Source organism: Mus caroli, unplaced genomic scaffold, assembly GCF_978045245.1.
Source record: "Mus caroli unplaced genomic scaffold, Mus_caroli_1 scaffold_3, whole genome shotgun sequence".
Classification (NCBI taxonomy): Eukaryota; Metazoa; Chordata; class Mammalia; order Rodentia; family Muridae; genus Mus; species Mus caroli.
The window spans coordinates 15,088,155-15,116,010 of NW_028227258.1; the positions used below are offsets into that span (position 1 = coordinate 15,088,155).

General features: G+C 40.8%; 1 protein-coding gene across 1 annotated transcript; it reads left to right on the forward strand.

Moving 5' to 3' along the window:
- LOC110291672 (calcium-activated chloride channel regulator 4A-like) lies at positions 1 to 27,745 on the forward strand. Its single transcript, XM_021158917.2, has 15 exons — positions 1 to 8; positions 6,746 to 6,908; positions 13,248 to 13,388; positions 13,534 to 13,681; positions 14,613 to 14,721; positions 15,625 to 15,802; positions 16,456 to 16,674; positions 18,498 to 18,725; positions 19,463 to 19,640; positions 20,720 to 20,826; positions 21,804 to 22,019; positions 22,572 to 22,839; positions 25,434 to 25,604; positions 26,592 to 26,825; positions 27,330 to 27,745. The coding sequence occupies exons 1-15, from the start codon at positions 1 to 3 to the stop codon at positions 27,743 to 27,745; spliced, it is 2,784 nt and encodes a 927-aa protein (XP_021014576.2).
- Positions 27,746 to 27,856: the final 111 nt, after the last annotated feature.

Here is a 27,856-nt window from a genome sequence, read left to right on the forward strand (position 1 = left end):
ATGGGCATGTGGCAACCAGACTTGTAGGTGGATGGAGAGGGGGAGGTGAGAAGTGGGAAAAGTAAACAGAATGGGTTATGTATCTACTTTCAAATATCAAATTCAGTTAATTAAAAATATTTACAGATAAAATAAAATTTTAATTAGTTAATTAACCTAAGGTTTTCAGTTAGAGCATCACAAAACACACAAAGACTTCTGAGAAACTGTCTCAACCAAGAGGAGCCTAGGAAATGCACAATTTAACGTAATATGAAAAGCTGGTTGGGACTCTAGAACAGCAAAAAGACATCCAGAATTAATATACCAGCAACAACTCAATGGACTGATAAATGGAACACACTAACATATCACTAAGATATCACTACTAAGGAAAATTTGGTTGGGGCAGACAAAGGCTTTCTGCACTATCTCCACAACTTTTCTTTCTTTCTTTCTTTCTTTCTTTCTTTCTTTCTTTCTTTCTTTCTTTCTTTCTTTCTTTCTTTCTTTCTTTCTTTCTTTCTTTCTTTCTTTCCTTCCTTCCTTCCTTCCTTCTTTCCTTCTTTCTTTCTTTCTTTCTTTCTTTCTTTCTTTCTTTCTTTCTTTCTTTCTTATTAGATATCTTCTTTATATACATTTCAAATGCTATCCCGAAAGTTCCCTATACCCTCCCTCCACCCTGCTCCCCTACCCACCCACTCCCAATTCTTGGCCCTGGCATTCCCCTGTACTGGGGCATATAAAGTTTGCAATACCAAGGGGCCTCTCTTCCCTGTGATGACCGACTAGGCCATCTTCTGCTACATATGCAACTAGAGACACGAGTTCTGGGGGTACTGATTAGTTCTTATTGTTCCACAACTTTTCTATTGCTTTTTAACCCTTGTAAAGTTAGAAGCAATTTTTGTCTGTGTGTGTTCAGAGAGTGTGATTAAGGCACACAAATATGAGTATGGTCTGCATGCTTATAAAGGAAGTTTGAGTTCTTATGAGGCTGAAGGGCTAGGACCCCACAGCTCAACTCACCACAGCCACTTAACCCCAGGGGTTCATCTATTCTCAAGGCCATTCTCCTCACCTGTTCAACAAAGTTGACACCTGTCCTGTCTCATTGTTCTGAGTAGCTGTGTGTCTTCTTGGCATGATAGAACACTATCACCAAAAAACAACTCGGGGAGACAGAGGCTAATTCAGCTAACAGTATAACATCTCAGTCCATCCAAGGGAGTCAAGGAAGAAACTCAAAGCAGAAACGTAGATGGAGGCAGGAACTGATGCAGAGGCCATGGAGGAGTGCTGCTTTCTTGCTCACCCTGTTTTCTTACACCACCCAGGACCATTAGTCCAGGGGTGGCTGTGCACTGGTGGCAGCGTTTCCTTCTCATTGAAGTTATTTGTTCTTGAATGTGTCTAGCTTGTGTCAGGTTGACATAAAACTTCGTTTGTCAGTTTTCCATTAATGTGAAGGGGGGAGGGATGAGAAAAGTGACTGAAAAGTTTCCAGTCACTTGGCACATGTGCCTTCCAGCCAGTGGCCGCGCAATACATGGTGACAGTGGATGTGTGTGGCACAGGAAGCCTGGTCATCTTGTCGTAGCCAGAAGGCAAAGCAGCAGCCCTGCAGGGTGAAATGCTTCAATCTGGGAGGAAACTGTTCCACAAAACTCCACTCCTTCCCCGGCTCTTTCTTACATTCTTTCTGTCCCATCTTCTTCAATGATCCCTGAGCCTTGGAAGGTGTGACTATAGACATCCACCTATGATGAAAAAACAGGCTACCACAACACGATAACAGTCATTTGATCTCAGGAGCTCCCCAGTGGTTATGAGTGAGGTCAATAAAGCCTACAGGAGGAAACAGGAGTTTAGAAGCTAATTTGACAGGCACATCACATCCATCTAGAAAAACCACAGAAGTTGTTTCCCCAGTGGAACCTATGACGTCCCGGCTACAGGTTTTATTCTGGCTCACAGTACTAAACTTGAATCCTGTTTTGTGGAGCTAGCCTTAGATTCAATCAGAAGGATGTTGGTCTTGGCCACAACAGCCAAGCCACTATTGCACAAGCAGGCACATGCAATCTTGTGTGTCAGCATTTTAGAACACAGAGTTCATAGCCAAGCAGAAGTGTGGTGACAATTCACCTGCAGCCGGCACGGTCCCCTCTGGCACTGTGAAAGCCAGTCAGCAGGATGCAAGTTTCCAGTTCAGACCCAGCTTAATTTCTCCATGTTCTAAGTTAAAGCATGGATGTCATCAACAGTAGGGTCTAGCATACAGCCAAGAGAAGTGGCAACAGCTTTATGACCTGTGGGACTGCAGACACTTGCCTGGCTAGCAACTCAGAGGATGACGACCCACCCCAGGCCCTGGGAATATTATTCAATGACCTTACGGAAGTGTATGCCATTTGGATATAAACTTTGAAGCTACTGTTTATTACATGCTTCCTCTTAATTAACCCAGCCCAGGTAGGACTGACTGTAAGGGAGGTAGAAGTACATGGTTGTCTCATCCATGGCTTTCCAAATCTGCAAAATTCTACGGAGTTAAAACTATGTCTAGATAACAGAACCTTTTCCAAGGATGTGCAGGATGAGGCAACATCCCGAGGCAACACCAATAACAGAGCAGTGATGTTCCAAAAATAACCTTGGTGAAACACTCTGAAAGTCTGTTGTCATCTGTCCTCAGCAAGTGTCGGGTGAGCACAGAAATTCACAACTAAGAAGATAACTAAAGTTGAAATTAGTGAGGTCTAATACAGCATGAACAGGTTCCATCCATTTGTACCATTTGCTTCCTCCAAAGATCAAGATCAGATACATAGCATAGTGTAGTGGCATTCCCGGTTGTCAACTTGACTATATCCTGAATGAACCACAATCCAGAATTGGAAGGCTCACATGTGATCCAGCTCTTGAGGCTGGAAGACACAAGTTTCTGACCTGGATCTTAGCTGGAGATCTTGAAGCATAGTGGCCATGAAAAGCTTAGGCCCAGGCAAGGTAGTGCATGCCTTTTAATCCCAGGAGACGGAAGCAAGGAGCTCTCTGAGTTAAAAGTCAGCCTGGGACAAGGCAAGCCACAGATCCAGGCCTGGTGGGACACACCTTTAATCTGGGCCACACCTTCTGCAGGAGGCCTACATGAGGACAACTGAAGAAAGAAGAGTCACTCTTCTTCACCTGATTGCACTTATTTGCCAGCACATCTATTGGAACCTACATCTACAGAGGACCAGTAGAAACAACTAGCCTCGTGGGACTGAGCAACTACTAGATTCATGGACTTCCCATTCATAGCTGACAGTTGTTGGGTTAATTGGCTACAGACAATAAGTCATCTCAATAGATTCCCTCAATATAGAGAGGTATTCCTTAAGTTCTGTGACTCTAGAGAACCCTGACTAATATACATAGATAGGAGGTGTTAACTTAATTTGTTCTCTATAATCCTAGGTGATTCAGAACTACTATGTTTACATGACCTGGAGCTCGTCCTGGAAGCCTCCCTACATTTCTCCCCACCTGATCAGCTCAGTGGGTCTGACTTAGTCTGCTCAGACGCACTCAGGGCCAAAGGTTAATGCAGCCCTGCTTTCCCACTGTACCTCTGGCTCCCTGGGGCATAGTAGGCCTGGGTTGGCACAGTGGCTGTAGCCTCCCCACTCACCATACCTTGCTGTTGGGGGAGTTTCTAGCTGAGCTAACAGTCTACACCCGTAGCATGATCTTTTGCTGAAAGAAAATGTACCCTCTTTAGTGGGGGGAGGGGGGTTTAACCCACTCCTGGGGCAGACTTGATGCTCTTCACCTGCATTCTGTCAAGGATGTCACCTCCTTAGGCAGAAGCTCCTGAGCACACAGTTTCCCTTTCTATCAGTTTTTCTTAGGAACTTCAGCTTGACAAAAATCCTGCCACATACTTTACCTCTGGGAGGCTCTTTTACTTTGAGGACACTCATCACATGTTGTTCTAAGTCACTGAGATCTGCCATAGCCTTTCCTGCTTTATAAAGATCTTGCTCTACCAAAGGACTCAGCCAGAAACACTCCATCATAGCCTTGAGGTCCCTTCTGGATCAACCTTTGTTTAACTCCTCTGTAAACAGAGTTCTGTCTGGCCCAGTGAACTAGGGTTCAAATACACCCAAACTTATTCCTAGTTCCCTCAATACCACCTGCCCCTCCTCTATGGTCCTCCCGTTCCTGATATTTATGGGGACTTGCAAATGTTCCTAATAGCTTTAATAAACCAGTCTGTCAGGGACTGCTCTTTTTCATATGTCTCAGGTTATACAGCCTTTGCCTTAAAGAGGGCATGAAAAGCTATATTCCTTGGTTTTTCTGCCTCCACAGCAGTTAGATTGATCCCACCTGCTCCTGTGTCCCTCAACCTGAAATGCCAGGCTCTTTCATTGCTTGTTGCCAAGTCTTCCCTAATTCTAGCAATTCAAGTGCTGATAATTTCCTGATACACCAGTTAATGCCCCCATCTGCATGCTGGATTACAGATTTTTCCTCTCTTTTTCTACTAAAGGTTGGATTTATCTCTAATCCTGATGGCTCAGCCTTAGTTGTGTGTCTCACTACCTACAGCAAGAACCATATAACCACTCTCATAGCACAAAGGCACAAGAACACCCACCATACAGGAAATGTCAACTGTATTGGAATTTCCTCCATCTCAGGCATGTCCAGCTCAGTAACGGGCCGTGCTGTCCTTACCCAGGGCCATGCACTTGCTCTTCCCTAACTCATCTCTGGTTCTATCAGGTCCCTATTTAGACACCAGTTATGGTTCCTGCCCCACTAAATGTGAAAGTCAGATTTGAGGACTGTTGATTGAAACACACACATTTACTCATCTCTGACAGGGATCTCATACGAGATCAAAGTATGGAAACCACCAAATTCCGACTTGGTGAACCAACGAATTTTATTGGGGTTACTTACAAGAGCAGAAATGACTCAAAGATATCTGCATCACTAAGGCCCAGCTCAGCGTGGGTGACAGCTCACAAAGCTGGAAACCTGGATCTTATTGCACAGTCAAGTTGCAAAGTATCATTTCTAAGTGACTCTGGACTAAAACTCTTCCGGGCAGCCTGGCTGGTCTCTAGTTCTTCTAGGCAGCTGGTCTGTCTGATCTCTACTTCTTCCAGGCAGCTGGTCCGATCTCAAAGTCTTTGTAGCTTTTATCCTTTGAAAAAAATCTTTGCAGCTCAGCTTCACTTCCTCTGGGTGGGATTCTCAACTTTAATTGTTTACTCTGGCAGAGAGGGGCATGGTGGATCTGCTCAGTTTTAGGGAGTTCCTGAAAAATAGTCTGACTTGTTTACCTTTCTTCTTAAGGAGCTTCCCAGCAGTATAGAATGTCTCAGTGTCAAGGAAACTGTTACATAACAGGGATGAGGGGTTGGGAGGGGAAACTAGAAAAGGGAATAACATTTGAAATGTAAATAAAGAAAATATCTAATTTTAAAACAAAAACAAAAACAGGGCCCACAATCAATATTTGAACCTGGCGTTACCATGTTACTGGGGCATAGAAGCATATTCCTGAGAAACTTATGGCTATTTTCTAGTCACATGATCCTTTCCTCCAGCAGTGTCTTTGCCCAGCTGGCAGTCACCAGGCTGTTTCCTATGGCTCTCTGACATCTATCAACAGTTGGCTAAGATGGAGCAGTGTTCAATACCCTTGAAGATGTAGGCAAGGTCATGACTTGTAAGCTTCAGTGTAGGCTACACAGCCACAACAAGTCCCAGAACCTAACCTTCTAGAGCTTGCATAGCCTAGGACGCTCTGGCAGTGAAGGAGTCTCAGTATCTATTGCAAGCCTACATCATATTTCACTGAAGATATCCAAACTCTGTGACCAGCACTGTAAAGCAGAGGTGTCACCCGTGCATTAGAAAAGGCAGCTAGCCCTCTTACACAATTCTCTACATACATCCCATCTGCATTGTAAAAAGGAGCTGGCAGCTGCCAGGGGAGCTGAGGCTTCTGCATCCTAACCAAGGTCTAAGGCAGGCAGAACTCAGAGGAACAAATCATCCCTAATGCTCTTCCAGTCATGGTACCAAAGACCAGAAAAACAGGAATTTCCAGTCAGGAGCAGACTACCTTCTAATTAAGATTTATATTGTTTATCCTTCCTCAACAGTGACCAGCAAAGTATGACATAGAAAAACAAGTTCTATTCCTGTATAGTAGGGATGGTCTGTTTGTTTGTTTGCTTGCTTGTTTACTGTGATAACTTGACTTTATCAAATCTCCTTAAATGTAGCAGATGCTTTACAGCCTTGTGTTTCAAGCTCATTTTCCCTAGCATTTTATTTGTATCATTATTGTATAGATGACAGAGAGAATAGGTAATAAGTGATTTGCTCTTTAAAATGCAGGCAGGACTTTAGAATTTCTGTATAATTTATTGTGGTTTTATTTTATGACCCTATTGTATAGGGTCACAACCTCTGTGTGTATGCTTAGGAAATTAACTGAAAATGGAAAGCAATGTATTATGTCTCAAGAAGAGAGGATACTATGTATTTTATAATTTTCTGATCACTTTAACCATTACCAAACCGGAAAAAAAAAAACCTATTATATAACCCGGCTATGTATTTCCTGTACATTAGCATTGACCTTTCAACAGTCACCATCCCTCAATGAACTAACAGGTGATGTTTAGGAGTATATATAAACCTGCCAAGAGACACAGAGAGAAAGGCCTCTGGGCAACCAGGCTAGAAGGATGGTAACCTCCAGGGGGCCTGTTTTCCTCCTCCTCCTCCTGTACCTGCTTCAGGGGTCAGACACTTCCTTGGTAAGGCTGAATGAGAATGGTTATGAGGACATCATTATTGCCATTGATCCTGCTGTGCCAGAAGATACAACAATAATTGAACGCATAAAGGTAAGAAAATTGGGCTTTCTGCTATTAAACTTATGTTAATAGTAATAGTAAGCGTTACTATGGAAACCTCTGAATGCTTTGAGAAGTTTGAAAATAGAGCAGACAGTTTCAGAAAGCATGGAGTGAGATGAAGGCTCTAAGACATTCCAGATGAAGGTTCTAGAGGTTCTAAAAGAGATATGAACTTCTCACCTTAAGATCAAAGACAAAGCAGAGAGCCTCTGTGATCTCAGCTTCCTTGTCTGTCATTTAGAAGTTGGATTCTCATTCTGTTTTTGTAATTTTTTTAATTATTGTGCATGCATACACATATGCTTGTGATACCATTGAGGAAAGAGAAGTAACAGAAAAGAGAAAGGAATTATGGGTATGCCTTCTTTTCCGGGTCATCAGTAAAATCAGAGTGAGTGGGAGAGTAGGTATGAGGTTAGTAGGTTACTGTGGGAGCACGCTGCCCCAGAAAAGCAAGGCAGAGCAGAGCACAGCTGTAACAGGCAAGAGCATAAGTCACTGTTTCCTGCAGGGAAGACCTTGAGAAGCCCCACTCATGATGTGACATGTCAGCAGACACAAAGATGAGAGCCTTATGTGGGAAATAGCAGCTTATGAAATCAAGGAAACTGAATAAGCTTGAGGAGGGATGCCTGCCTTGCAATGAACCTGGGAGAGGCTCATCCACAGTGGCAGAGCCCAGACCACTGGAAAGTACATTTTTATGTTCCCTCTGAGTAATGAGACTCCATGAAAGAGCTTAGTGGAGGATGTGGACACTTTGATGTATGACCACTGTGACCACTCTGTCTACCTGCAACCATAGAAGGCTCACTCATATCACATCACTGTATGAATGTAGGATAGGAGTAAAGAAGGAGCCAGGCTGTGGTTGTGAACAGGAGCATTGCCAGGGAACAGGAGGTGTGAGGAGTGATTCAAGTGATGCTGAACATATTTGGAAAGCATGAAGGACAACACTCTTGTTGATTTATACTTGTGTGGAACAGAGAAGGTCGAGAGGAAATGTTAAGAGGCAAGGCAAACTTTCCAACTTTGGCTTAACTACTTGTAGAGAACTTTCATCAACTGGGAAGGAAAACTGTAAAAAAGAGCTATGCCTGGGGAGGAGGAGCTCGAGGTGGTTACAGATTGAGGAGCTTTTTGACATCCAGGTAGAAGAGATGGACCTCTGAATTCATGGGGAGATGTAAATGTGTACTTAGATGAAAATTAGAGACGATCAGTGTGTGGAGGGTGTGAGCCCCATTTTTTAAAGAGGTTATTTGATTTTCTGGAGTCCACCTTCTTGAATTCTTTATACATATTGGATATTAGTCCTCTATCTGATTTAGGATAGGTAAAGATACTTTCCCAATCGGTTGGTGGCCTTTTTGTCTTATTGACGGTGTCTTTTGCCTTACAAAAAGCTTTGCAATTTTATGAGGTCCCATTTGTCTATTCTCAATCTTACAGCACAAGCCATTGCTGTTTTATTCAGGAATTATTCCTCTGTGCCCATATCTTCGAGGCTTTTCCCCATTTTCTCCTCTATAAGTTTCACTGTCTCTGGTTTTATGTGGAGTTCCTTGATCCACTTAGATTTGACCTTAGTACAAGGAGATAGGAATGGATCAATTCCCATTCTTCTACATGATAACCGCCAGTTGTGCCAGCACCATTTGTTGAAAATGCTGTGTTTCTTCCACTGGATGGTTTTAGCTCCCTTGTCAAAAATCAAGTGACCATGGTGTGTGGGTTCATTTCTGGGTCTTCAATTCTATTCCATTAGTCTTCTTGTCTGTCACTATACAAGTACCATGCAGTTTTTATCACAATTGCTCTGTAGTACAGCTTTAGGTCAGGCATGGTGATTCCACCAGAGGTTCTTTTATCCTTGAGAAGAGTTTTTGCTGTCCTAGGTTTTTTGTTATTCCAGATGAATTTGCAGATTGCCCTTTCTAATTTGTTGAGGAATTGAGTTGGAATTTCAATGGGGATTGCATTGAATCTGTAGATTGCTTTTGGCAAGATAGCCATTTTTACTATATGGATCCTGCCAATCTATGAGCATGGGAGATCTTTCCATCTTCTGAGATCTTCTAGAATTTCTTTCTTCAGAGACTTGAAGTTCTTATCATACAGATCTTTCACTTCCTTATTTAGAGTCACACCAAGGTATTTTATATTATTTGTTACTATTGAGAAGGGTGTTGTTTCCCTAATTTCTTTCTCGGCCTGTTTATCCTTTGTGTAGAGAAAGGCCATTGACTTGTTTGAGTTAATTTTATATCCAGCTACTTCACTGAAGCTGTTTATCAGGTTTAGGAGTTCTCTGGTGGAAGTTTTAGGGTCGCTTATATATACTATCATATCATCTGCAAATAACGATATTTTGACTTCTTCCTTTCCAATTTGTATCCCTTTGATCTCCTTTTGTTGTCGAATTGCTCTGGCTAGGACTTCAAATACTATGTTGAATAGGTATGGAGAAAGTGGGCAGCCTTGTCTAGTCCCTGATTTTAGTGCGATTGCTTCCAGATTCTCACCATTTACTTTGATGTTGGCTACTGGTTTGCTGTAGATTGCTTTTATCATGTTTAGGTATGGGCCTTGAATTCCTGATCTTTCCAAGACTTTTATCATGAATGGATGTTGGATTTTGTCAAATGCTTTCTCCGCATATAACGAGATGATTATGTGGTTTTTGTCTTTGAGTTTGTTTATATACTGGATTACGTTGATGGATTTCCATATATTAAACCATCCCTGCATCCCTGGAATGAAACCTACTTGGTCAGGATGGATGATTGTTTTGATGTGTTCTTGGATTTGGTTAGTAAGAATTTTATTGACTATTTTTGCATCTATATTCACAAGGGAAATTAGTCTGAAGTTCTCTATCTTTGTTAGGTCTTTCTGTGGTTTAGCTATCAGAGTAATTGTGGCTTCATAGAAGGAATTGGATAGAGTACCTTCTGATTCTATTTTGTGGAATAGCTTGTGAAGAACTGGAGTTAGATCTTCTTTGAAGGTCTGATAAAACTCTGAACTAAACCCATTTGGTCCTGGGCTTTTTTTGGTTGGGAGACTATTAATGACTACTTCTATTTCTTTAGGGGATATGGGACCGTTCAGATCATTAACATGATTCTGATTTAAATTTGGTACCTGGTATCTGTCTAGAAATGTGTCCATTTCTTCCAGGTTTTCCAGTTTTGTTGAGTATAGCCTTTTATAGAAGGATCCGATGGTGTTTTGGATTTCTTCAAGATCTGTTGTTATGTCTCCCTTTTCATTTCTGATTTTGTTAACTAGGATGCTGTCCCTCTGCCCTCTAGTGAGTCTGGCTAAGGATTTATCTATCTTGTTGATTTTCTCTCAAAGAACCAGCTCCTTGTTTGGTTGATTCTTTGAATAGTTCTTCTTGTTTCCACTTGGTTGATTTCGCCCCTGAGTTTGATTATTTCCTGCCGTCTACTCCTCTTGGGTGAATTTGCTTCCTTTTGTTCTAGAGCTTGTAGGTGTGTTGTCAAGCTGCTAATGTGTGCTCTCTCTAGTTTCTTTTTGGAGGCATTCAGAGCTATGAGTTTTCCTCTTAGAAATGCTTTCATGGTGTCCCATAAGTTTGGGTATATTGTGGCTTCATTTTCATTAAACTCTAAAAAGTCTTTAATTTCTTTCTTTATTCCTTCCTTGACCAAGTTATCATCGAGAAGAATGTTGATCAGTTTCCACGTGAATGTCAGCTTTCCATTATTTATGTTGCTATTGAAGATCAGCCTTAGTCCATGGTGATCTGATAGGATGCATGGGACAATTTCAATATTTTTGTATCTGTTGAGGCTTGTTTTGTGACAAAGTATGGTCAATTTTGGAGAAGGTACCATGAGGTGCTGAGAAAAAGGTATATCCTTTTGTTTTAGGATAGAATGTTCTGTAGATATCTGCCAGATCCATTTGATTCATAATTTCTGTTAGTTTCACTGTGTCCCTGTTTAGTTTCTGTTTCCATGATCTGTCCATTGATGAAAGTGGTGTGTTGAAGTCTCCCACTATTATTGTGTGAGGTGCAATGTGTACTTTGAGCCTTACTAAAGTGTCTTTAATGAATGTGGCTGCCTTTGCATTTGGAGCATAGATATTCAGGATTGATAGTTCCTCTTGGAGGATTTTACCTTTGATGAGTATGAAGTGTCCCTCCTTGTCTTTTTTGATAACTTTGGGTTGGAAGTCAATTTTATTCGATATTAGAATGGCAACTCCAGCTTGTTTCTTCAGACAATTTGCTTGGAAAATTGTTTTCCAGCCTTTCACTCTGAGGTAGTGTCTGTCTTTTTCCCTGAGATGGGTTTCCTGTAAGCAGCAGAATGTTGAATCCTGTTTGTGTAGCCAGTCTGTTAGTCTATGTCTTTTTATTGGGGAACTGAGTCCATTGATATTAAGAGACATTAAGGAAAAGTAATTGTTGCTTCCTGTTATTTTTGCTGTTAGAGTTGGCATTCTGTTCTTGTGGCTGTCTTCCTTTTGGTTTGTTGAGGAATTACTTTCTTGCTTTTTCTAGGGCGTGATTTCTGTCCTTGTATTGGTTTTTTTTCTGTTACTATACTTTGAAGGGCTGGATTCGTGGAAAGATAATGTGTGAATTTGGTTTTGTCATGGAATACTTTGGTTTCTCCATCTATGGTAATTGAAACTTTATCTGGGTATAGTTGCCTGGGCTGGCATTTGTGTTCTCTTAGTGTCTGTATAACATCTGTCCAGGCTCTTCTGGCTTTCAGAGTTTCTGGTGAAAAGTCTGGAGTAATTCTGATAGGCTTGCCCTTATATTTTACTTGACCTTTTCCCCTTACTGCTTTTAATATTCTATCTTTATTTAGTGCATTTGTTGTTTTGATTATTATGTGTCGGGAGGTATTTCTTTTCTGGTCCAGTCTATTTGGAGTTCTGTAGGCTTCTTGTATGTTCATGGGCATCTCTTTCTTTATGTTTGGGAAGTTTTCTTCTATAATTTTGTTGAAGATATTTGCTGGCCCTTTAAGTTGAAAGTCTTCATTCTCATCAACTCCTATTATCCATAGGTTTGGTCTTCTCATTGTGTCATGGATTTCATGGGTGTTTTGAATTAGGACCTTTTTGCAATTTGCATTTTTTGAAGGTTGTGCAGATGTTCTCTCTGGAATCTTCTGCACCTGATATTCTCTCTTCCATCTCTTGTATTCTGTTGTTGATGCTTGCATCTATGGTGCCAGATTTCTTTCCTATTGTTTCTATCTCCAGCGTTGCTTCACTTTGGGTTTTCTCTATTGTGTCTACTTCCCTTTTTAGGTCTAGTATGGTTTTGTTCATTTCCATCTCCTGTTTAGATGTGTTTTCCTGTTTTTCTTTAAGGACTTGTAACTCTTTAGCAGTGTTCTCCTGTATTTCTTTAAGTGAGTTATTAAAGTCCTTCTTGATGTCCTCTACCATCATCATGAGATATGCTTTTAAATCCGGGTCTAGGTTTTCGGGTGTGCTGGGGTGCCCAGGATTGGGTGAGGTGAGAGTGCTGCGTTCTGATAATGGTGAGTGGTCTTGGTTTCTGTTAGTAAGATTCTTACATTTGCCTTTCACTATCTGATAATCTCTGGAGTTCGTTGTTATAGTTTTCTCTGGTTAGAGAGCTTGTTCCTCTCGTGATTCTGTTAGCCTCTATCAGCAGACCTGGGAGACTAGCTCTCTCCTGAGATTCAGTGGTCAGAGTACTCTCTGCAGGCAAGCTCTCCTCTTGCAGGGAAGGTGCACCGATATCTGGCATTCTGACTTGCCTCCTGGCAGAAGATGAAGGCCTGAAACAGGGCCTGTCCCAGAGACTGTTAGATTCTGTAGTCCACACTCTCACCTGCGTAGACTCATCTTGGAGGGATCAGGGGACCAAGGTGGCTCCCCCAGGTGCTCTGACAAAGCCCTCCTGGGCTGGGTGGACACCTCACCTCTGGCAGGGAAGGTGCCCAGATGTCTGGAGCCTGAATCAGGGTCTGCCTCAGAAGCTGTCCTCTAGGGACCTTGGGGGTGTCCACCAACTCCGTGCTCAAGGTGACCAGGTGCTGGCGCCGACCAGAAGGGTCTTGTGACTGGTCAGGCTGGGTTTTCTGCTTCCTTAATGCTGTCTCTGGTCCTGTGTGATTGGAATGGAACAGAAGGTGTGTTCCACTCACCGGTGGTCCTAAGATCACGTGGAGAGTCCTCTAGGGAACTTGGGGGTGTCCACCGAATGCACGCCCAAGGTAACCTGGTGGTGCCACAGACCAGAAGGCTTGATTCCATTCTTATTATAATTTTTACATATCTATTTCACTTTGATAATAGGAAATGGTGACTAAAGCATCTACATACCTTTTTGAAGCTACAGAAAAAAGATTTTTCTTCAAAAATGTATCTATATTAATTCCTGAAAGTTGGAAAGACAGTCCCCATTACAGAAGGCCAAAACGGGAGAGTTACAAGCATGTAAGTATCAATTTTTCCTCTAACAACAACAAAAAAGTATTTTCTTATGCTTGCTAGCTTTGCTACACAGTTAATGATTCAGAGTTTTTCTAACTACTGTCTTTTCTGTTCGTCAAGTGTTAACAATCGTTTTAAACATTCTCAGGCTGACATTAAAGTGGCACCTCCCGCCTTCATGGGCAGAGATGAACCCTACACCAGACAGTTCACACAGTGTGAAGAGAAAGCAGAATACATCCACTTCACCCCTGACTTTGTACTGGGAAGAAAACAAGATGAATATGGAGATTCAGGTGGGGAATTTGGTTAAAGCATTGCATGTTTGCGACACGTAACTCTATACTCTATTAAGTAAGCAGACTGGAACAGAAACACTTGGTTCCAAATCTTGATTCCTCTATTAGCTTTGTGACATTAACAAGTGGCTTAATTTAAGGTACTTATTCAAAGTCATTGAAATTTTCTCAAAATTCAACAAATTCTTGATTCAGTAGCTGACATAACCTCCATAATCGACAATAGCATATCTATATCTTTCTTTAATATCAACTCTTCAGGAGCATTTTTAGTCTGGTTTTTTTTTTCTCCCTAAATTTTCACTCTCAAAATATCTATACAGCAGAGTTCTGTATATCTGATTAGGCTGTTGACAGGGTTGGTACTTGGCAAGCCATAAACTAAAATGTGAGACCTTTGACTCCCGAAGTACTGAAAATCAAATCATAGTTTACTGTGACTGTGGCATATGCTCCATAATGTCTCATTGATTTGACATGCTATGGAATAAAAAATGGTACAGCAATGAGTACCATTATATATAAAAGCCCTTTATTAGCAAAATATAAACTTTAAGAGTTATGAAAACCTAAACCCAAATGTAATCTCTCTCTACTGCCTTTATCTCCCCTCTTTCTCTTTTCTTTTTCTCTCCTCTCTCTCTCTCTCTCTTGTATCTCCTCTCTCTTTCCTTTCTCTGTCTCTCTCTATATCTCTCTTTCTCTCTGTGTCTCTCTCCCTCTCTCTTCAGGGGTGGTATGGTGGGCAGAGGACAACTTGAGAGTCAGTACTTTTCCCCTTCCTCATGGGGTTCAAGGACTGAACTCAGATTGTTAGGTTTGGTGGCATGCCCTTTTACCCACTGAACCATATCAGTAGCCTGGGAATTTTTGAGATGCAAAATTTAGCAATTATATTATGATTATGTATTTGAAAAATGTCTTATAGGAAAAGTGTTGGTCCATGAATGGGCCCACCTTCGCTGGGGAGTATTTGATGAGTACAATGAAGACCAGCCATTCTACAGTGCTTCATCAAAGAAAATCGAAGCAACAAGGCATGGCATGACCCCTAAGTACCTTTAAATGACCTCTGGCTTTTAACTGCTTTATAGTCCTTTCCAATGACAAGCATCCATATTTTCTTACAAGGCAGATAATAGATGCAATATCACAAGCCTATTTTATGCTTATTTTAGGCCATTTTCCTTGAAGACAATGACTATCTGTACAAAAATATACATAGCCTCAATGCCAATCATTTGTTTGGCATTTTGACACTTTTTATTTACACATCTCTCCCAGACCTGCCAGAACTCATTAAGAATTCACTTACTGATTTGAACTGCAAGCCAATGGGGTAAGCTGTGGTTAAAGCCTGGTGTATCTCTTCTGATCACTGCTGGCTATGACTCTCCCTGGAACAGCACACATCAATCCTTATTTATTCCATTGCCTTTTTTGGCAGTCCCTCATTCTCTGAATCCAGTCACATTGTCATCTGGATAAAATGATGCTCCTTGATTAGTCAAAGCACATGTAGTTATGTGATGCCACTCTTCAAGGATGTCTTTCTGGAAAAGAAGACCGCACTGCACATCAAGAATAATTGTCCCACTGGTTCTGTCAACCAAGTGTCTACAGAGAGTTGGTCCAAGGCCAGCTGCAGGAATGTCTAAGGGAAAGACCCACCCACAGCTTTCATCACAGTGGAGAGCCCCATTGTGTGTGACAAAGCCCCACTTTGGGTTTTTTTTTGTATTTTTTTTAGGGGTTTTGTTTTGTTTTGTTTTGTTTCATTACAGTTTCTTGAAAAACAAATGATTACTTTGATTGGCCAGCAGTGGAGGAAGGTCCTGGCAGCTACACAACAAATACCATGCCACACAGTTCAGTGGGAACAGGACCACTTTTCAAAGGAATGACTAAGTTGTCTCTTAGACTCACTTCCATATTTTCAGGTGCTCCACGGGTATCATGGGTACAAATAGAGTCCATACATGCCAAGGGGGCAGCTGTATAACCAGAAGGTGCAGAACTAATTCCACCACAAAGTTATATGAAAAGGATTGTCAATTCTTCCCAGATAAAGTTCAATCAGAAAAGGCATCCATAATGTTCATGCAAAGTATCGATTCTGTAAGTATACCAGTCACTGTGTCCAGAATCTATAATCAAAGGATTTGTCTAATATCATTAATTTAAATAATCATGATGATGATGATGATGATGATGATGGTGAAAGTAAGAGTAAGAAACTACACATTGCTAGGCAAGCGCTCAACCAGAGATGTAATGGATGTTAAGCATGACATGAGGATTAAATATGTTAATGTAGAGTCCATTGAACATTGACTGACACCGAGTAAGTATTCATTCTCTATTGTATATTAACACTATGCTCTGTTAATAGCTAGATAATTGTTGTTATTATAATTATAAGTCTACTTTACTGTTAATAGGACTTTACTTGAGCATCCATATTTGCTAAATACGATACATATTCCCCTTTAATTTAAACAAACAAACAAACATGTTTTTAATTAAAGTTGAACCCTCCAAGACAGCCTCCTTCATACCACTCCCATGCCCCTTCCCCCACTGTCAACAACTGCTTTTTCTTTGATAGCTATTGTTACATACATCCATAGCAAAGTATCAACTACAATTACTTTGCTAGGCCAGCATAATTACTTTTAATTTCTAACACTGGACATACTTTTGCTTTGTTTTCCGGGTCATTTTTTTTTATACATGAAATAATAATTTTCTACACTTTACTACACTTTTAGGTGACTGAGTTCTGTAAAAAAGAAAACCATAATCAAGAGGCTCCAACTTTACATAATATGAAGTGCAATTACAGAAGCACGTGGGAAGTAATCAGCAGGTCTGAGGATTTTAACAACAGCACGCCCATGGAGACGCCACCCTCTCCACCCTTCTTCTCACTGCTGAGAATCAGTGAGAGAATTGTGTGCCTAGTTCTTGATGTGTCAGGGAGTATGGCTGTGAGTTCATTAGCTCTTTTTATTTGCTTGCTTTTGTTTTGAGTATAGAGATGTACTTGAGAAGTTTATAGTTCATTTAGGATGAGCAATGGAAGTATGATCTTGTAATCCTAGCATGTGGGGGATGAGGCAAGTTCAAAGTCAGTTGGGTTGCATTTAAACCCTGTCTCATAAAACAAACCAAAAGAGCAGATATTGTTATAGTCCAGAAATGTTTTTCTCTCTGTCTCAGCTTCACCTGCCTATGTCAGCCATTCCTGTTCTCTACAATTTAGTAGAGACACTCATTTTCACCAAGGGAAGGGCTGGGCTCTAGCGGTGCTGTATAAGAGCTCATCCTTTGCCAATTCCAAAACTGCCTTTTGCATATCTCCAGTTCTGCATATATTATTGATACTCCCTGTGCCTCTCCTGATCAGACTGAGTTCCATTCAGAACTAGAACCTCATCTAATCCAGAATTCATAATGTATGTGTGACCAGTAGGTAGCTGTTGAATTAATATGAGCCACAAACAGCAGGTGTAATAGGATAAATTACTCAGTGACTGCACTGTGAGGTGAGACAGATATGCTAATGAAGAAATTAAAGTGTCAGCATGGAAGGGAAGGTGGTTATTGAAAGGGCAAAGAATGAAAGGGACTGACAAGATGACCCACAGTGACATGGAATTTCATGAAAGACAGAAGAACATTCAAAATCACTAGACACGGGTAGCCCAAGAAATGTCACTGAGGAGGGAAAAGACTGGCGATTGAGAGATGAATAGACTAACTACCCCAGATAGGGTCCTGGTAGATCTGTGTTTAAAGGCAGAGTAGGGCTGGTGTGATGGCTCAGCAGGTAAAATATCAATATTAATTAAAGAATCAGAAGAGAACTGACTCCTCAAAACTATCTTCTGACCTCCACATGGACACCATAAACACACACACACACACACCAATAATAATAATAAATGATAATTATGATGATTATGATAAAGGCAGAAGAGATCTTTCAGTCAGCAAAGGCTCTTTTGGCTAACACTAACAACTTGAGTTCAAACTTTGGAATTCAAATGATGGAAGGCAAGCACTGAGTCCCTATGGTTGTGTTCTCACCTCTACATATATAACCATAACACGTGTGCTGTGGTACAAGTATCCTTGCACCCACAAGCTCACCATACCAAAGAATTGCAATAAAAATCAGAAGAGAGAAAGTAATAGGTGAGCAGGTCAAGCAAAATTGTAGATGCGTAGGACTTGTGATTTGGTTCGAGAAGTTCACAAACCAGTTTGGGTATGGGTTGCAGGGACGATCTAGAGGAAATCAATGTGTGATGTGTATGTCCTGGGCAGTCATCTAGTTACAAGAGACGTGGTTACCAATGAGTTACCAGAAAGCCAGTGCAGTTGCCCCACTGATAGAGAATCATGGGAAAAGTTAGAAATAGAAAGGGCAGCGTAGGCAGCCTTCTCAGAGTTAATGGTAGTTCAGTAGGTTCCTTGATGAGCTACAGAGCTCAGCTGTGTTTGGAGACCAAGAGAGTCTGGTTGGGAGTTTAACTTAATGGGAGTGATTATGGGCTGAATTGTGATGTGAATCATTGCCTTCAACCCAAGCCCCACCTTTAACTTGGTTACTAAGCCACTGGGAACACCTCAAATAGAAAGCTATGAACTTCTTCATGTGCCCCATGTTACCGATAACCACACTTATTCATTTTCCAGTTATGATTATAATTGCTTTCTTCCATAGTACAAATTAACAGTTGTCCAGTTCTTCTCTCATCTTCCAGTTGAAAACCACTCATTTTTTTCTTATCATTTTTTCGCTCAGTCTTACGATCGTCTTAATCTAATGAACCGAGCAGCAAAATACTTTCTAAGAAAGATAATTGAAAATAGGTCTTGGGTAGGGATGGTACACTTTAATCACCTGGCCAATATTAAGAGTGAGCTGATCCAAATAAACAGTGACATCGAAAGAAACCAGCTTTTGCAAACCTTACCTACAAGTGCTGATGGAGGGACGTCCATCTGCTCTGGAATCAAGGCTGCATTTCAGGTGAAAATCCCACTGCAAATGTATTTTGATCTTTGTTTTGTTTTTAGGACAAAGTACAATTCTCCTGTTCTTACTTGCCTCTTGATTTTAGCATAACTAATCTTAAGAGGTGCTAGACAAAACACACTGGAAAAAAATAACTTTGATGTTCATGCTATCTTAGTACTTGGGAAATCAAGGAACAGGGATGAAAATTTCAAGATCATCTTTGCCTAGATCATCTGAGACCAGCATGGGATGAATGAGACTCTGTCTCATCTGCAATTTCAACATGCTTAGACCATTAGATCACTGCTATCTAAGTATTTAAGAGATTCCTAATTACGACTCCATTGCCTTTTAGTGCTGGTGTGGTTGCTCACTGCATCTGGCTGTATATATAACAGATTTTGTATAAACCAACTGGTTTGTCAGAGGATATCAGGTGAAGACAATGTGTTCCATAGTTTAAGTATCTATTGGCCTGAGTTTTCCTGGGTCAGACGTTATTTAGTCTGTGAATTTTTCTAATTCCTGATCCCACCCATTTTTCAGTTTAGCAAATATCCCCTGTATTAGGGAAGGAGGACAGAAAAATTGTTTAAGTTCTTCAAGGATTATTGAAGATAAATTCTATGATTCTAAAACAGAAATTATCTCTATTCTATACTTTTTCTGTAGTTTCTTTTTTTCTAACTTTCCATCAGGATAGCTAATCTAGTATGAAATGATAATAGTATTCTGAATTATGCTTCCAGGTATTTAAAAATGGAGAATACCAAACATATGGGACTGAGATCTTGCTGTTGAGTGATGGTGAGGACAGCACAGCCAAAGACTGTATTGAGGAGGTGAAAGACAGTGGGGCCATAGTTCATTTCATTGCCTTGGGACCATCGGCTGACTTAGCTGTAACAAACATGAGCATTTTAACAGGTAACACATGAACTCTATGTCACAGACTTTCAATTGTTGTGTATAAATGAAGAAATGACATTTAACTACGTCTTCTATGCTTAATTTTGCAAGAGCCAGGCCAGGGATTGGAGAGCAGAGACAAACAGACCAGACCCATCCTGTGTTCTCACAACATTCTTTGTCCAGTTGCCTGGAAAGATATATAAAACAGTCAATCCGAACACATGGATCACATTCCTTCATAGCAGGAAGAGTATAGAGTAAAATTTAATTGAGACTTACAAACCTTCCATGCTCCCAAAGCATTGTAGCAAGCAAGGAAGGGAAAGGAGGAAAATGAATCAAGTGGCTCCTGAGACAGGAATTGAACAAAGTCTAGGATTTTCCAGGACTAAGAGACAATGAGAAAATACAAACTATGGCAACTTATTTAACATTAAGTATGGTGACTTCTGTTAATATTTAGATGTGATGAAAACTGGTTACATGCTTCTAGTAACTTCTCAAATATAGCAGAGAATACAAAACCAGTAGTACAAATATCAATTATAATAGAAATTTGAATTTCATGGTACCAAACATATATACCTGGGATTTTTGTGGCTAGCGATACGAACTTCCAAACACTATTATGGTCATTTTATAATTTATTGCTGTCACAAATATTTTAAGTAGTATCCAGTCATTGCCAAGATTCCTTGATACAGCAATTCTTTAATCTTTCCAGTTTTATGCTTCTAATCTATTTTCCTCTGAAAAAAATCTAAATGATGTAAATAAAAATTCATAATTTTCCCTAAAGGGCTATACAAAAATCTGTGAATATATAGAATCTAGTGCCTTTCATATCTATAACCAGATGAAATGCCTCATGCAACTGAGGTTGCCATACTAAGATAATAAGGTTGGTTGTGCTTCACAGTTATGATATATTAAATTAAACTAACATTTCAAAGATGACCTTAAAGGCTTTCTGACAATTTAATTTAATCTAAAAGGAAACCTTGATTTTATTTGAACTGTTATCTCCTTAATCATTAAAGTATGGTAAGAACTCTTGTTCTACAAAACAAAGTAGCCTATCATTCACATTTTAGGTGGAAAGCATATGTATGCCTCCGATGAAGCCCAGAACAATGGACTCATTGATGCTTTTGTGGCCCTGGCTTCAGAAAATGTTGATGTCACCCAGAAGTCACTTCAGGTCAGCGTTTTCCCATTCCTAGAGATTTTGTGGTCACTTTTGCCATAATCAAGAAAATGTGTAAGGGCCAAGTACATAAAACCAGCCATAAAGGAAACAATTGAGAGAGAGATATTCAAGAATTTAGATGTTGGTTTGGTTTGGTTTTTAATGGATAGAAGGAGTAGAAATACAATTATGTTTTTCTCCTTTGAGATATTTATGGTAAGTTCTAAAATAGACAAATTTTCAAAATTGGTCAGTATTCATATGCATGATGGGTTAAAATGTTAGAGGAAAATAGTGAGCTGTTAGAAGCAAGATCCAGTCATCTGAGTTGATGAGAAGTGGGCATGTGGATTGCCAAGGAAACCCTTCTCCCCACATCTATTTCTCCTAATGACATTGTGGGACCAACATGACCTTGTTTTCTGAGACTTTGCTGATGGAGAGACAAAAAGTGGTATACTCTGTATCCATTGAGAGACCGTCAACAGAGCTAAATAACACTTCTGTGGCTCCTCTCAGATGTCACATACACACACTCTCTACACTAACCCTCTGTGGCTTTTAGCATCCTTTACAGCCAACAGTCAAAGCAGCATATTTTCAGAAAACTACAGAAGTACAGCAGGGTCATAGTCCCAAACTTCAACTGATATTTCCTCTTTAGATCTCCTCTCATACCCTTCCCTGTCTTCAGAGTCTACATTACCAACCTTGCAACTGTCACATGTCAAGAAGCCTTCAGAAAGATGGCAAATCTATTGGTAGGGAGGGGGAAAGTTTAAGAAAGGAGGGAGAGAGGGAAGAGAGAAAGCTAATGTAGTTCAGCATATGTAAGACTGTTTTCAGATCAAATATGAGGAATTATCTAGAAAAGAAAAGAGAATAAAACTTTTGTGTTATGTAGTCATTAAGGTGTTTTTGTTTTTGTTTTTTGTTTTGTTTTGTTTTTGCTTTTCTTCTTTTTGGTTGTTTGTTTTACATTTATACAGCTTGAAAGTAAGGGTGCCATACTGACCAATAGCCTCTGGCTGAATGACACTGTTGTAATTGACAGCACCGTGGGAAGGGACACATTCTTTCTTGTCACCTGGAGTAAACAAGCCCCTGCCATTTATCTCAGGGATCCCAAAGGAACACAAACCACCAATTTCACAATGGACTCTGCTTCCAAAATGGCCTATCTCAGTATCCCAGGAACAGCGCAGGTAAGCCATTAGCTAGCATTTGAATTTCCCCCTAAAGGTATTTTTGCAAGGAGGGTCTAAGCACATCATAAATGTGAGTACAATAACTTTACCATCTTCAAAATGAAAGAACAATGTATGTACTTCCCTTACCTGTGTGATCCTGAGAGCTATGATGACTGGTAAAAGGAAAAGAAGCTTTGGGTTGATAGAAAACAAAAGGCATCTGAGAACAGGGAGGAAGAAAGGTGGAGAGTCCTGTTGACCTGGCATGACATCTTTTCCCACTCTGCCTGCCAGTCATGGAATATATGACACTGAGGCCAGAGAATGAGGGCAAAGCAAAGGCAAACTTATCAAAACATTATTTTCCAATTGATATTTCACAAAAGTCAAATATCATGGTCTGTGTCTGTTTCAGTATTTGAGGAATCAAGACCTTTCTAAGACCACTCATCCAAATTTGTTATATTTTTTTGTTAGTTCTATGCTTTATTTTAAAAATCACATAATGGGGAAAAACCATGCCTTCGGACTCTAAATGATTGCTGCATGTTTCATTGACAATTTTAGGTGGGCATTTGGACTTACAACCTGGAAGCCAAAGAGAACTCAGAGATACTAACGATTACAGTAACCTCCCAGGCAGCAAGTATTGCTGTGCCACCAATCACTGTAAATGCTAAGGTAAACACGGACACTAACACTTTCCCCAGCCCAATGATTGTGTATGCAGAAGTTCTACAAGGGTACACTCCCATCATTGGAGCCCGCGTGACAGCCACCATAGAATCTAGCAGTGGGAAGACAGAAGAGCTAGTCCTGCTGGACAACGGTGCAGGTAACCATCAGAATTTTCTGAATAAGCCGATATGTTTATAGTTCCAAATGTGTCATGTGTTCCTGGGGCAGTGGGAACAAGATGGCCACCCGAAGGGTTAACACAGATTAGGAAGGAATAGAAAGACCAGCAGGGAATGCAATAGGGTACCACCTAAGTGCATAGCAAGCATCTTCCACATGGTAAGCTGTCTGTATATGTCAGCTACTGCCAAAATGATGTCTGTAATCTTGACAGGCCCTGGCTGTCTCCAGCTAAGACAGGCCCATTCAAAAGATGGAGAACACAAGCCTTCCTTCTAAGTTCATGCTTCTTAGGGAAGCATCAACAAAAAGTGCTATCAAAGCAGCTGATGCAGGAATTGTCTCCTTTGGTGGGAGAGGGCAACAGAGCCTGGGACCCTGACAGCTGAAGGGAAGGAAGCAAGGGTGATTCCCCACAACTGGAACAAAGCACAGATAGAGTCCTGGGAGCAGGGGCCTAGGAGAAGCTAGAAATAGCACAGAGACAGGGACTGAGCACTGCAGGGCCAGATGCTGGGTCTCCCTAGCGGAAGATAGGAACTGCAATGGTTACTCGGTAGGGAGGTGGAGCAGAAACCCTTTCCCTGCACTCTGTATTCTCCTGGGAGTGGAACCTTGCCTGGAAGTCAGTGAATAAAATAACCAATCTGATCAACAAATGAACAAGAAAATATGCCCGCCAGTGCATTTTATGTCATTCTACAAACTTGTATTCAGCTATATTTGACTGTTTTTGGAGTAAATTCCACGTTTTCTCTCATGGCAACAATAATTCCCCAACTACCTCTCCCCAATTTCCAGTCCCTTCTACAGTGCATGTGCCTTCATGCTTCTTGCTTCATTTCTTGGTATTTTACTAGATTACCAGATGAGCATTTAGTTCATGGCAGAACAAACTAATTTAAAATTCATTCACTGGAAAAAAAGAAAAAGAAATAGACGGCCGATAGCTGAGGCCAGCACTGCATGCTTTTGTGTACAGAAGAGTCACTTGAAGGACTGCTCAGGTGTTTCCCTAGGTAGCCTGGGAAATCTGCATGTCTGAAAATTCCCAGACTTTCAGAGGGACACAAATGTGACTAATATAAGAACATTGTTCTCTCTCCTGAGTAGAATGAGAAACACATTTTCAACATATCAGGTGCCCCCTGTGCTAATCATTGTAAGAGCAAACTTACCCGACAACATTACTGAGATCTCCAAATATTTATTCCTACAATAAAATGGGAGGGTTTTGTTGTTTTTGTTTTGTTTTTGTTTCTTTGTTTGTTTGTTTGTTTGTTTTATTTTTATTTTTATTTTTATTTTGGTCCCGGCCTGAGGAACAGTCAAACAGGTTCTGAGGAACCACTTGTGGAGAGACTAGGGGCAAGAAACACAAAGAGTGGACAGCAAGTCTGGTTGGTCAAAGTGACAAAGTTTATTTTTCCCTGGCAGGTTTTATACCCACAGAAACAGGATATGGTGAGGGATATGACACAGATTCGCTTTGTTTCTGGGGAACTCACCTATTCCCAAAAGCAGGATATTGGCTACATAGAAAGTTCAGCAGGAAGAACAGAACAGAGTGGGTTGCTTTTACCTGTCCACAAGATCTATAGATATTTGTTCTTAACTGGGTGTAGTACTTTCATACAGAGACCTCAACTTTTTCCCACAGAAATCTCAACTAAGCTAGTACTTTTCCACTAATGCCAAGACTTTTTAAGTAAGTAGTTATGGCTGACAAGGCAGTTAAAATTCAAACAAGGTTGCTCTAAACATTTTTTCTCTATTGAACTACAGAGGTAGTGATTCTGACAATGGAAAGTAGAGGAGAGGAGGGGAGGGGAGGGGAGAGGGGAGGGGAGAGGGGAGGGGAGAGGGGAGGGGAGGGGAGGGGAGGGGAGGGGAGGGGAGGGGAGGGGAGGGGAGGGGAGGAGAGGAGAGGAGAGGAGAGGAGAGGAGAGGAGAGGAGAGGAGAGGAGAGGAGAGGAGAGGAGAGGAGAGGAGAGGAGAGGAGAGGAGAGGAGAGGAGAGGAGAGGAGAGGAGAGGAGAGGAGAGGAGAGGAGAGGAGAGGAGAGGAGAGGAGAGGAGAGGAGAGGAAAGAAGTTGATTATAAAGCAAAATAAGTTAATTCGGTTGTCTATGAGGAATGGTGATAAATCTTACATGAAGATACATTTGCCACAGGAAGGGCCTCACTTACTTAAAAAGAAGATAATACAGGAAGATTAATGTAGGGAACTGCAATAAAATCAATTGTAAGAGAAATAGTAAAAAAGAGTCTTTATGACCTCTGCTTAGGGCAGAGAGAGATAAAGTGTTAAACTATTTATGGAACATATACAATTATCAGTGTGGGTTATCATGTTATATGAGTGCCAATATATACATACCAATGTGAGGCAGGGATACACCATTCAATAATGTATTATTAGAGCAGAAACTGATGGAGATACACTCCATTCTAATGTGAAACTGTAAGCACAGCAACAGACTATGCATATAAGGCCATGCATGTGTGACAACACACACCAACCTCTCCTCTGTTACAATGATGTAATTCCTTTCTTTATGCTTTTACCAAGGTGCTGATGCTTTCAAGGATGATGGGGTCTACTCCAGGTTCTTCACAGCTTATTCAGTGAATGGCAGGTATAGCTTAAAAGTCCATGCAGATGGAGGAACAAACTCTGCCAGGAGGAGTTTACGCCACCCATCAAGCAGAGCTGTATACATACCAGGCTGGGTAGTGGATGGTAAGTGGCTCCCAGTATCAGAAACCCAGTGAATTTTTTTGTGTGTATGACTTCATATGGTGGAGGCTGCAAACAGTTCAAAATGTAACTATAAACATTTCTATTGTGAGATTATTACACAATTGTTTCTACGTTAACCCATTCAAAACCTGGCAACCAATAGATGCTGAAAACCTATGAGCTAGTATTTGTTACTGTGGAACATCCTTTGACTATCACCAAAATGTATCTACCTTTCAGCTACAGACAGAGAAAAGGGCCCATTATGCTAGGAACAGAAGTGCAAACCAGTGGGCAGTCTGTCCTCTGAGTTCCACAGGCGTCCATGTTTTTGAGCTTTGCTTTCCTGAGTCCTTATCGGAGGGTGGGGAGCTAAGCAATGGAGAAGTCGAGAGCCTTAAGTCTTAGCACTGTTGGCTTGGAGGGAAGGAAGGCATCTGAGTGTTAAGGATAGAACTAGCTTTGCCTTCCCCAGACACATTTCTAGTCAGAAATAACTTGAGAATTAAAGCAATAGTTTTCGTAAGATATATGTTAGGGAAGCCTGGTGACACATGCCTGTAATCCCAGGATTTATGGAACAGAGGCAGGAAGGAGGATAAGGATTTCAAGGTCATCCTTGGCTACTTAAGTACATTTGAGGCTAGCCTAGGTTTCATACCAGCCTGTTTGATTTTGGATCTGCTTTGTTTTGTTTTGGTTTGGTTGTTTGTTAATTCATATAACAAATTACATAACATCCTCATTCGGGGCAGTTTTCATATCACCGCAAGTTATTGTCCAATTTGATTTGAAAACATCCTGGTAATAATTCTGGAGGATGCCTTTTCCCACAAATGGAATGCTTTGATTGTGACACATCATAAAAATGAAACCTTGGGAATGAAAAGAGAAAGAAGAAAGAAAAGACAAGGAGGGTCAGGAAGCTAACTGAGTTCTAAAGAGTCTAGAGTTCCATCCAATTTAACTAGAGAATTTTAAATGCAGGAGAAATTCAAAGGAACCCACCCAGAAACGAAACAACTCGGGCTACTCAGCCAGTCCTGGAGAATTTCAGCAGGACAGCGTCTGGAGGTGCCTTTGTGGTGTCCAATGTTCCAAGTGGTCCATTGCCTGATCTGTACCCACCAAATCAAATCACAGACCTCCAGGCCACACTTGATGGGGAAGAGATCAGTCTAACATGGACGGCCCCAGGAGATGATTATGATGTTGGAAGAGGTAAGAACGAGGATCACTCTGGGTTTGACCTGAGTGAGAGATGTCCAGGGTGAAGCAAGAGCAGATAGGTCAGCTAGAGGAGAGCACTTAACTGACAACTCAGCCAAGTAGGAATTTTAGCATTTTATGAAACAGGTCTTGATTTTCCTGCATGGCTGTCTTTAAAAGACAGAACTCAGTGGGGGCAATGGTGGCGCACGCCTTTAATCCCAGCACTTGGGAGGCAGAAGCAGGCAGATTTCTGAGTTCAAGGCCAGCCTGGTCTACACAGTGAGTTCCCAAACAGCCAGGACTATACAGAGAAATTCTGTCTCGAAAAACCAAAAATAAATAAATAAATAAATAAGATAAATAAGATAAATGAAAAAATGAAAGTCAGAACTCAGCTTTTACAGAAAAATGAATAAGACTGTTGATGTATGACTTTGTATTTGTGAGAACAACTAGAAAGAAATTTAATATGGTGTGATGCAGTAACTAACCCACACATGACATTTTTCTCAGTTCAACAATATATCATAAGAACAAGCAAAAACATCATTGAACTCAGAGACAATTTTATTAACTCTCCTCGGGTTGATACAACTAACCTTACACCAAAAGAAGCCAACTCCGAGGAAACCTTTGCCTTTAAACCAGAAAATATCTCAGAAGAAAATGCAACGTACATATTCATTGCCATTGAAAGTGTCGACAAAAGCAGTTTGAGTTCGGGACCATCCAACATCGCACAAGTGGCACTGTTTACCCCTCAGGCAGAGCCTGTCCCTGATGAAGGTCCAAGTTCATCAGGAGTTAGTGTTTCTACTATTGTGCTGTCTCTTTTGGGCGCTGTTGTTCTAGTTTGTATTATTGTAGGTACCACTATTTGTATCTTAAAGAACAAAAGGTCCTCATCAGCAGCTATAACAAAATTTTGAAAAGTAACATGAATCAAAAGATATTTCTGAGTTTTTAAAGCATATCCTATATCATGAATTCAAAAATAATTTCAAGAGGGTCTAAAAGATACTTTAATCACACCCATTCTG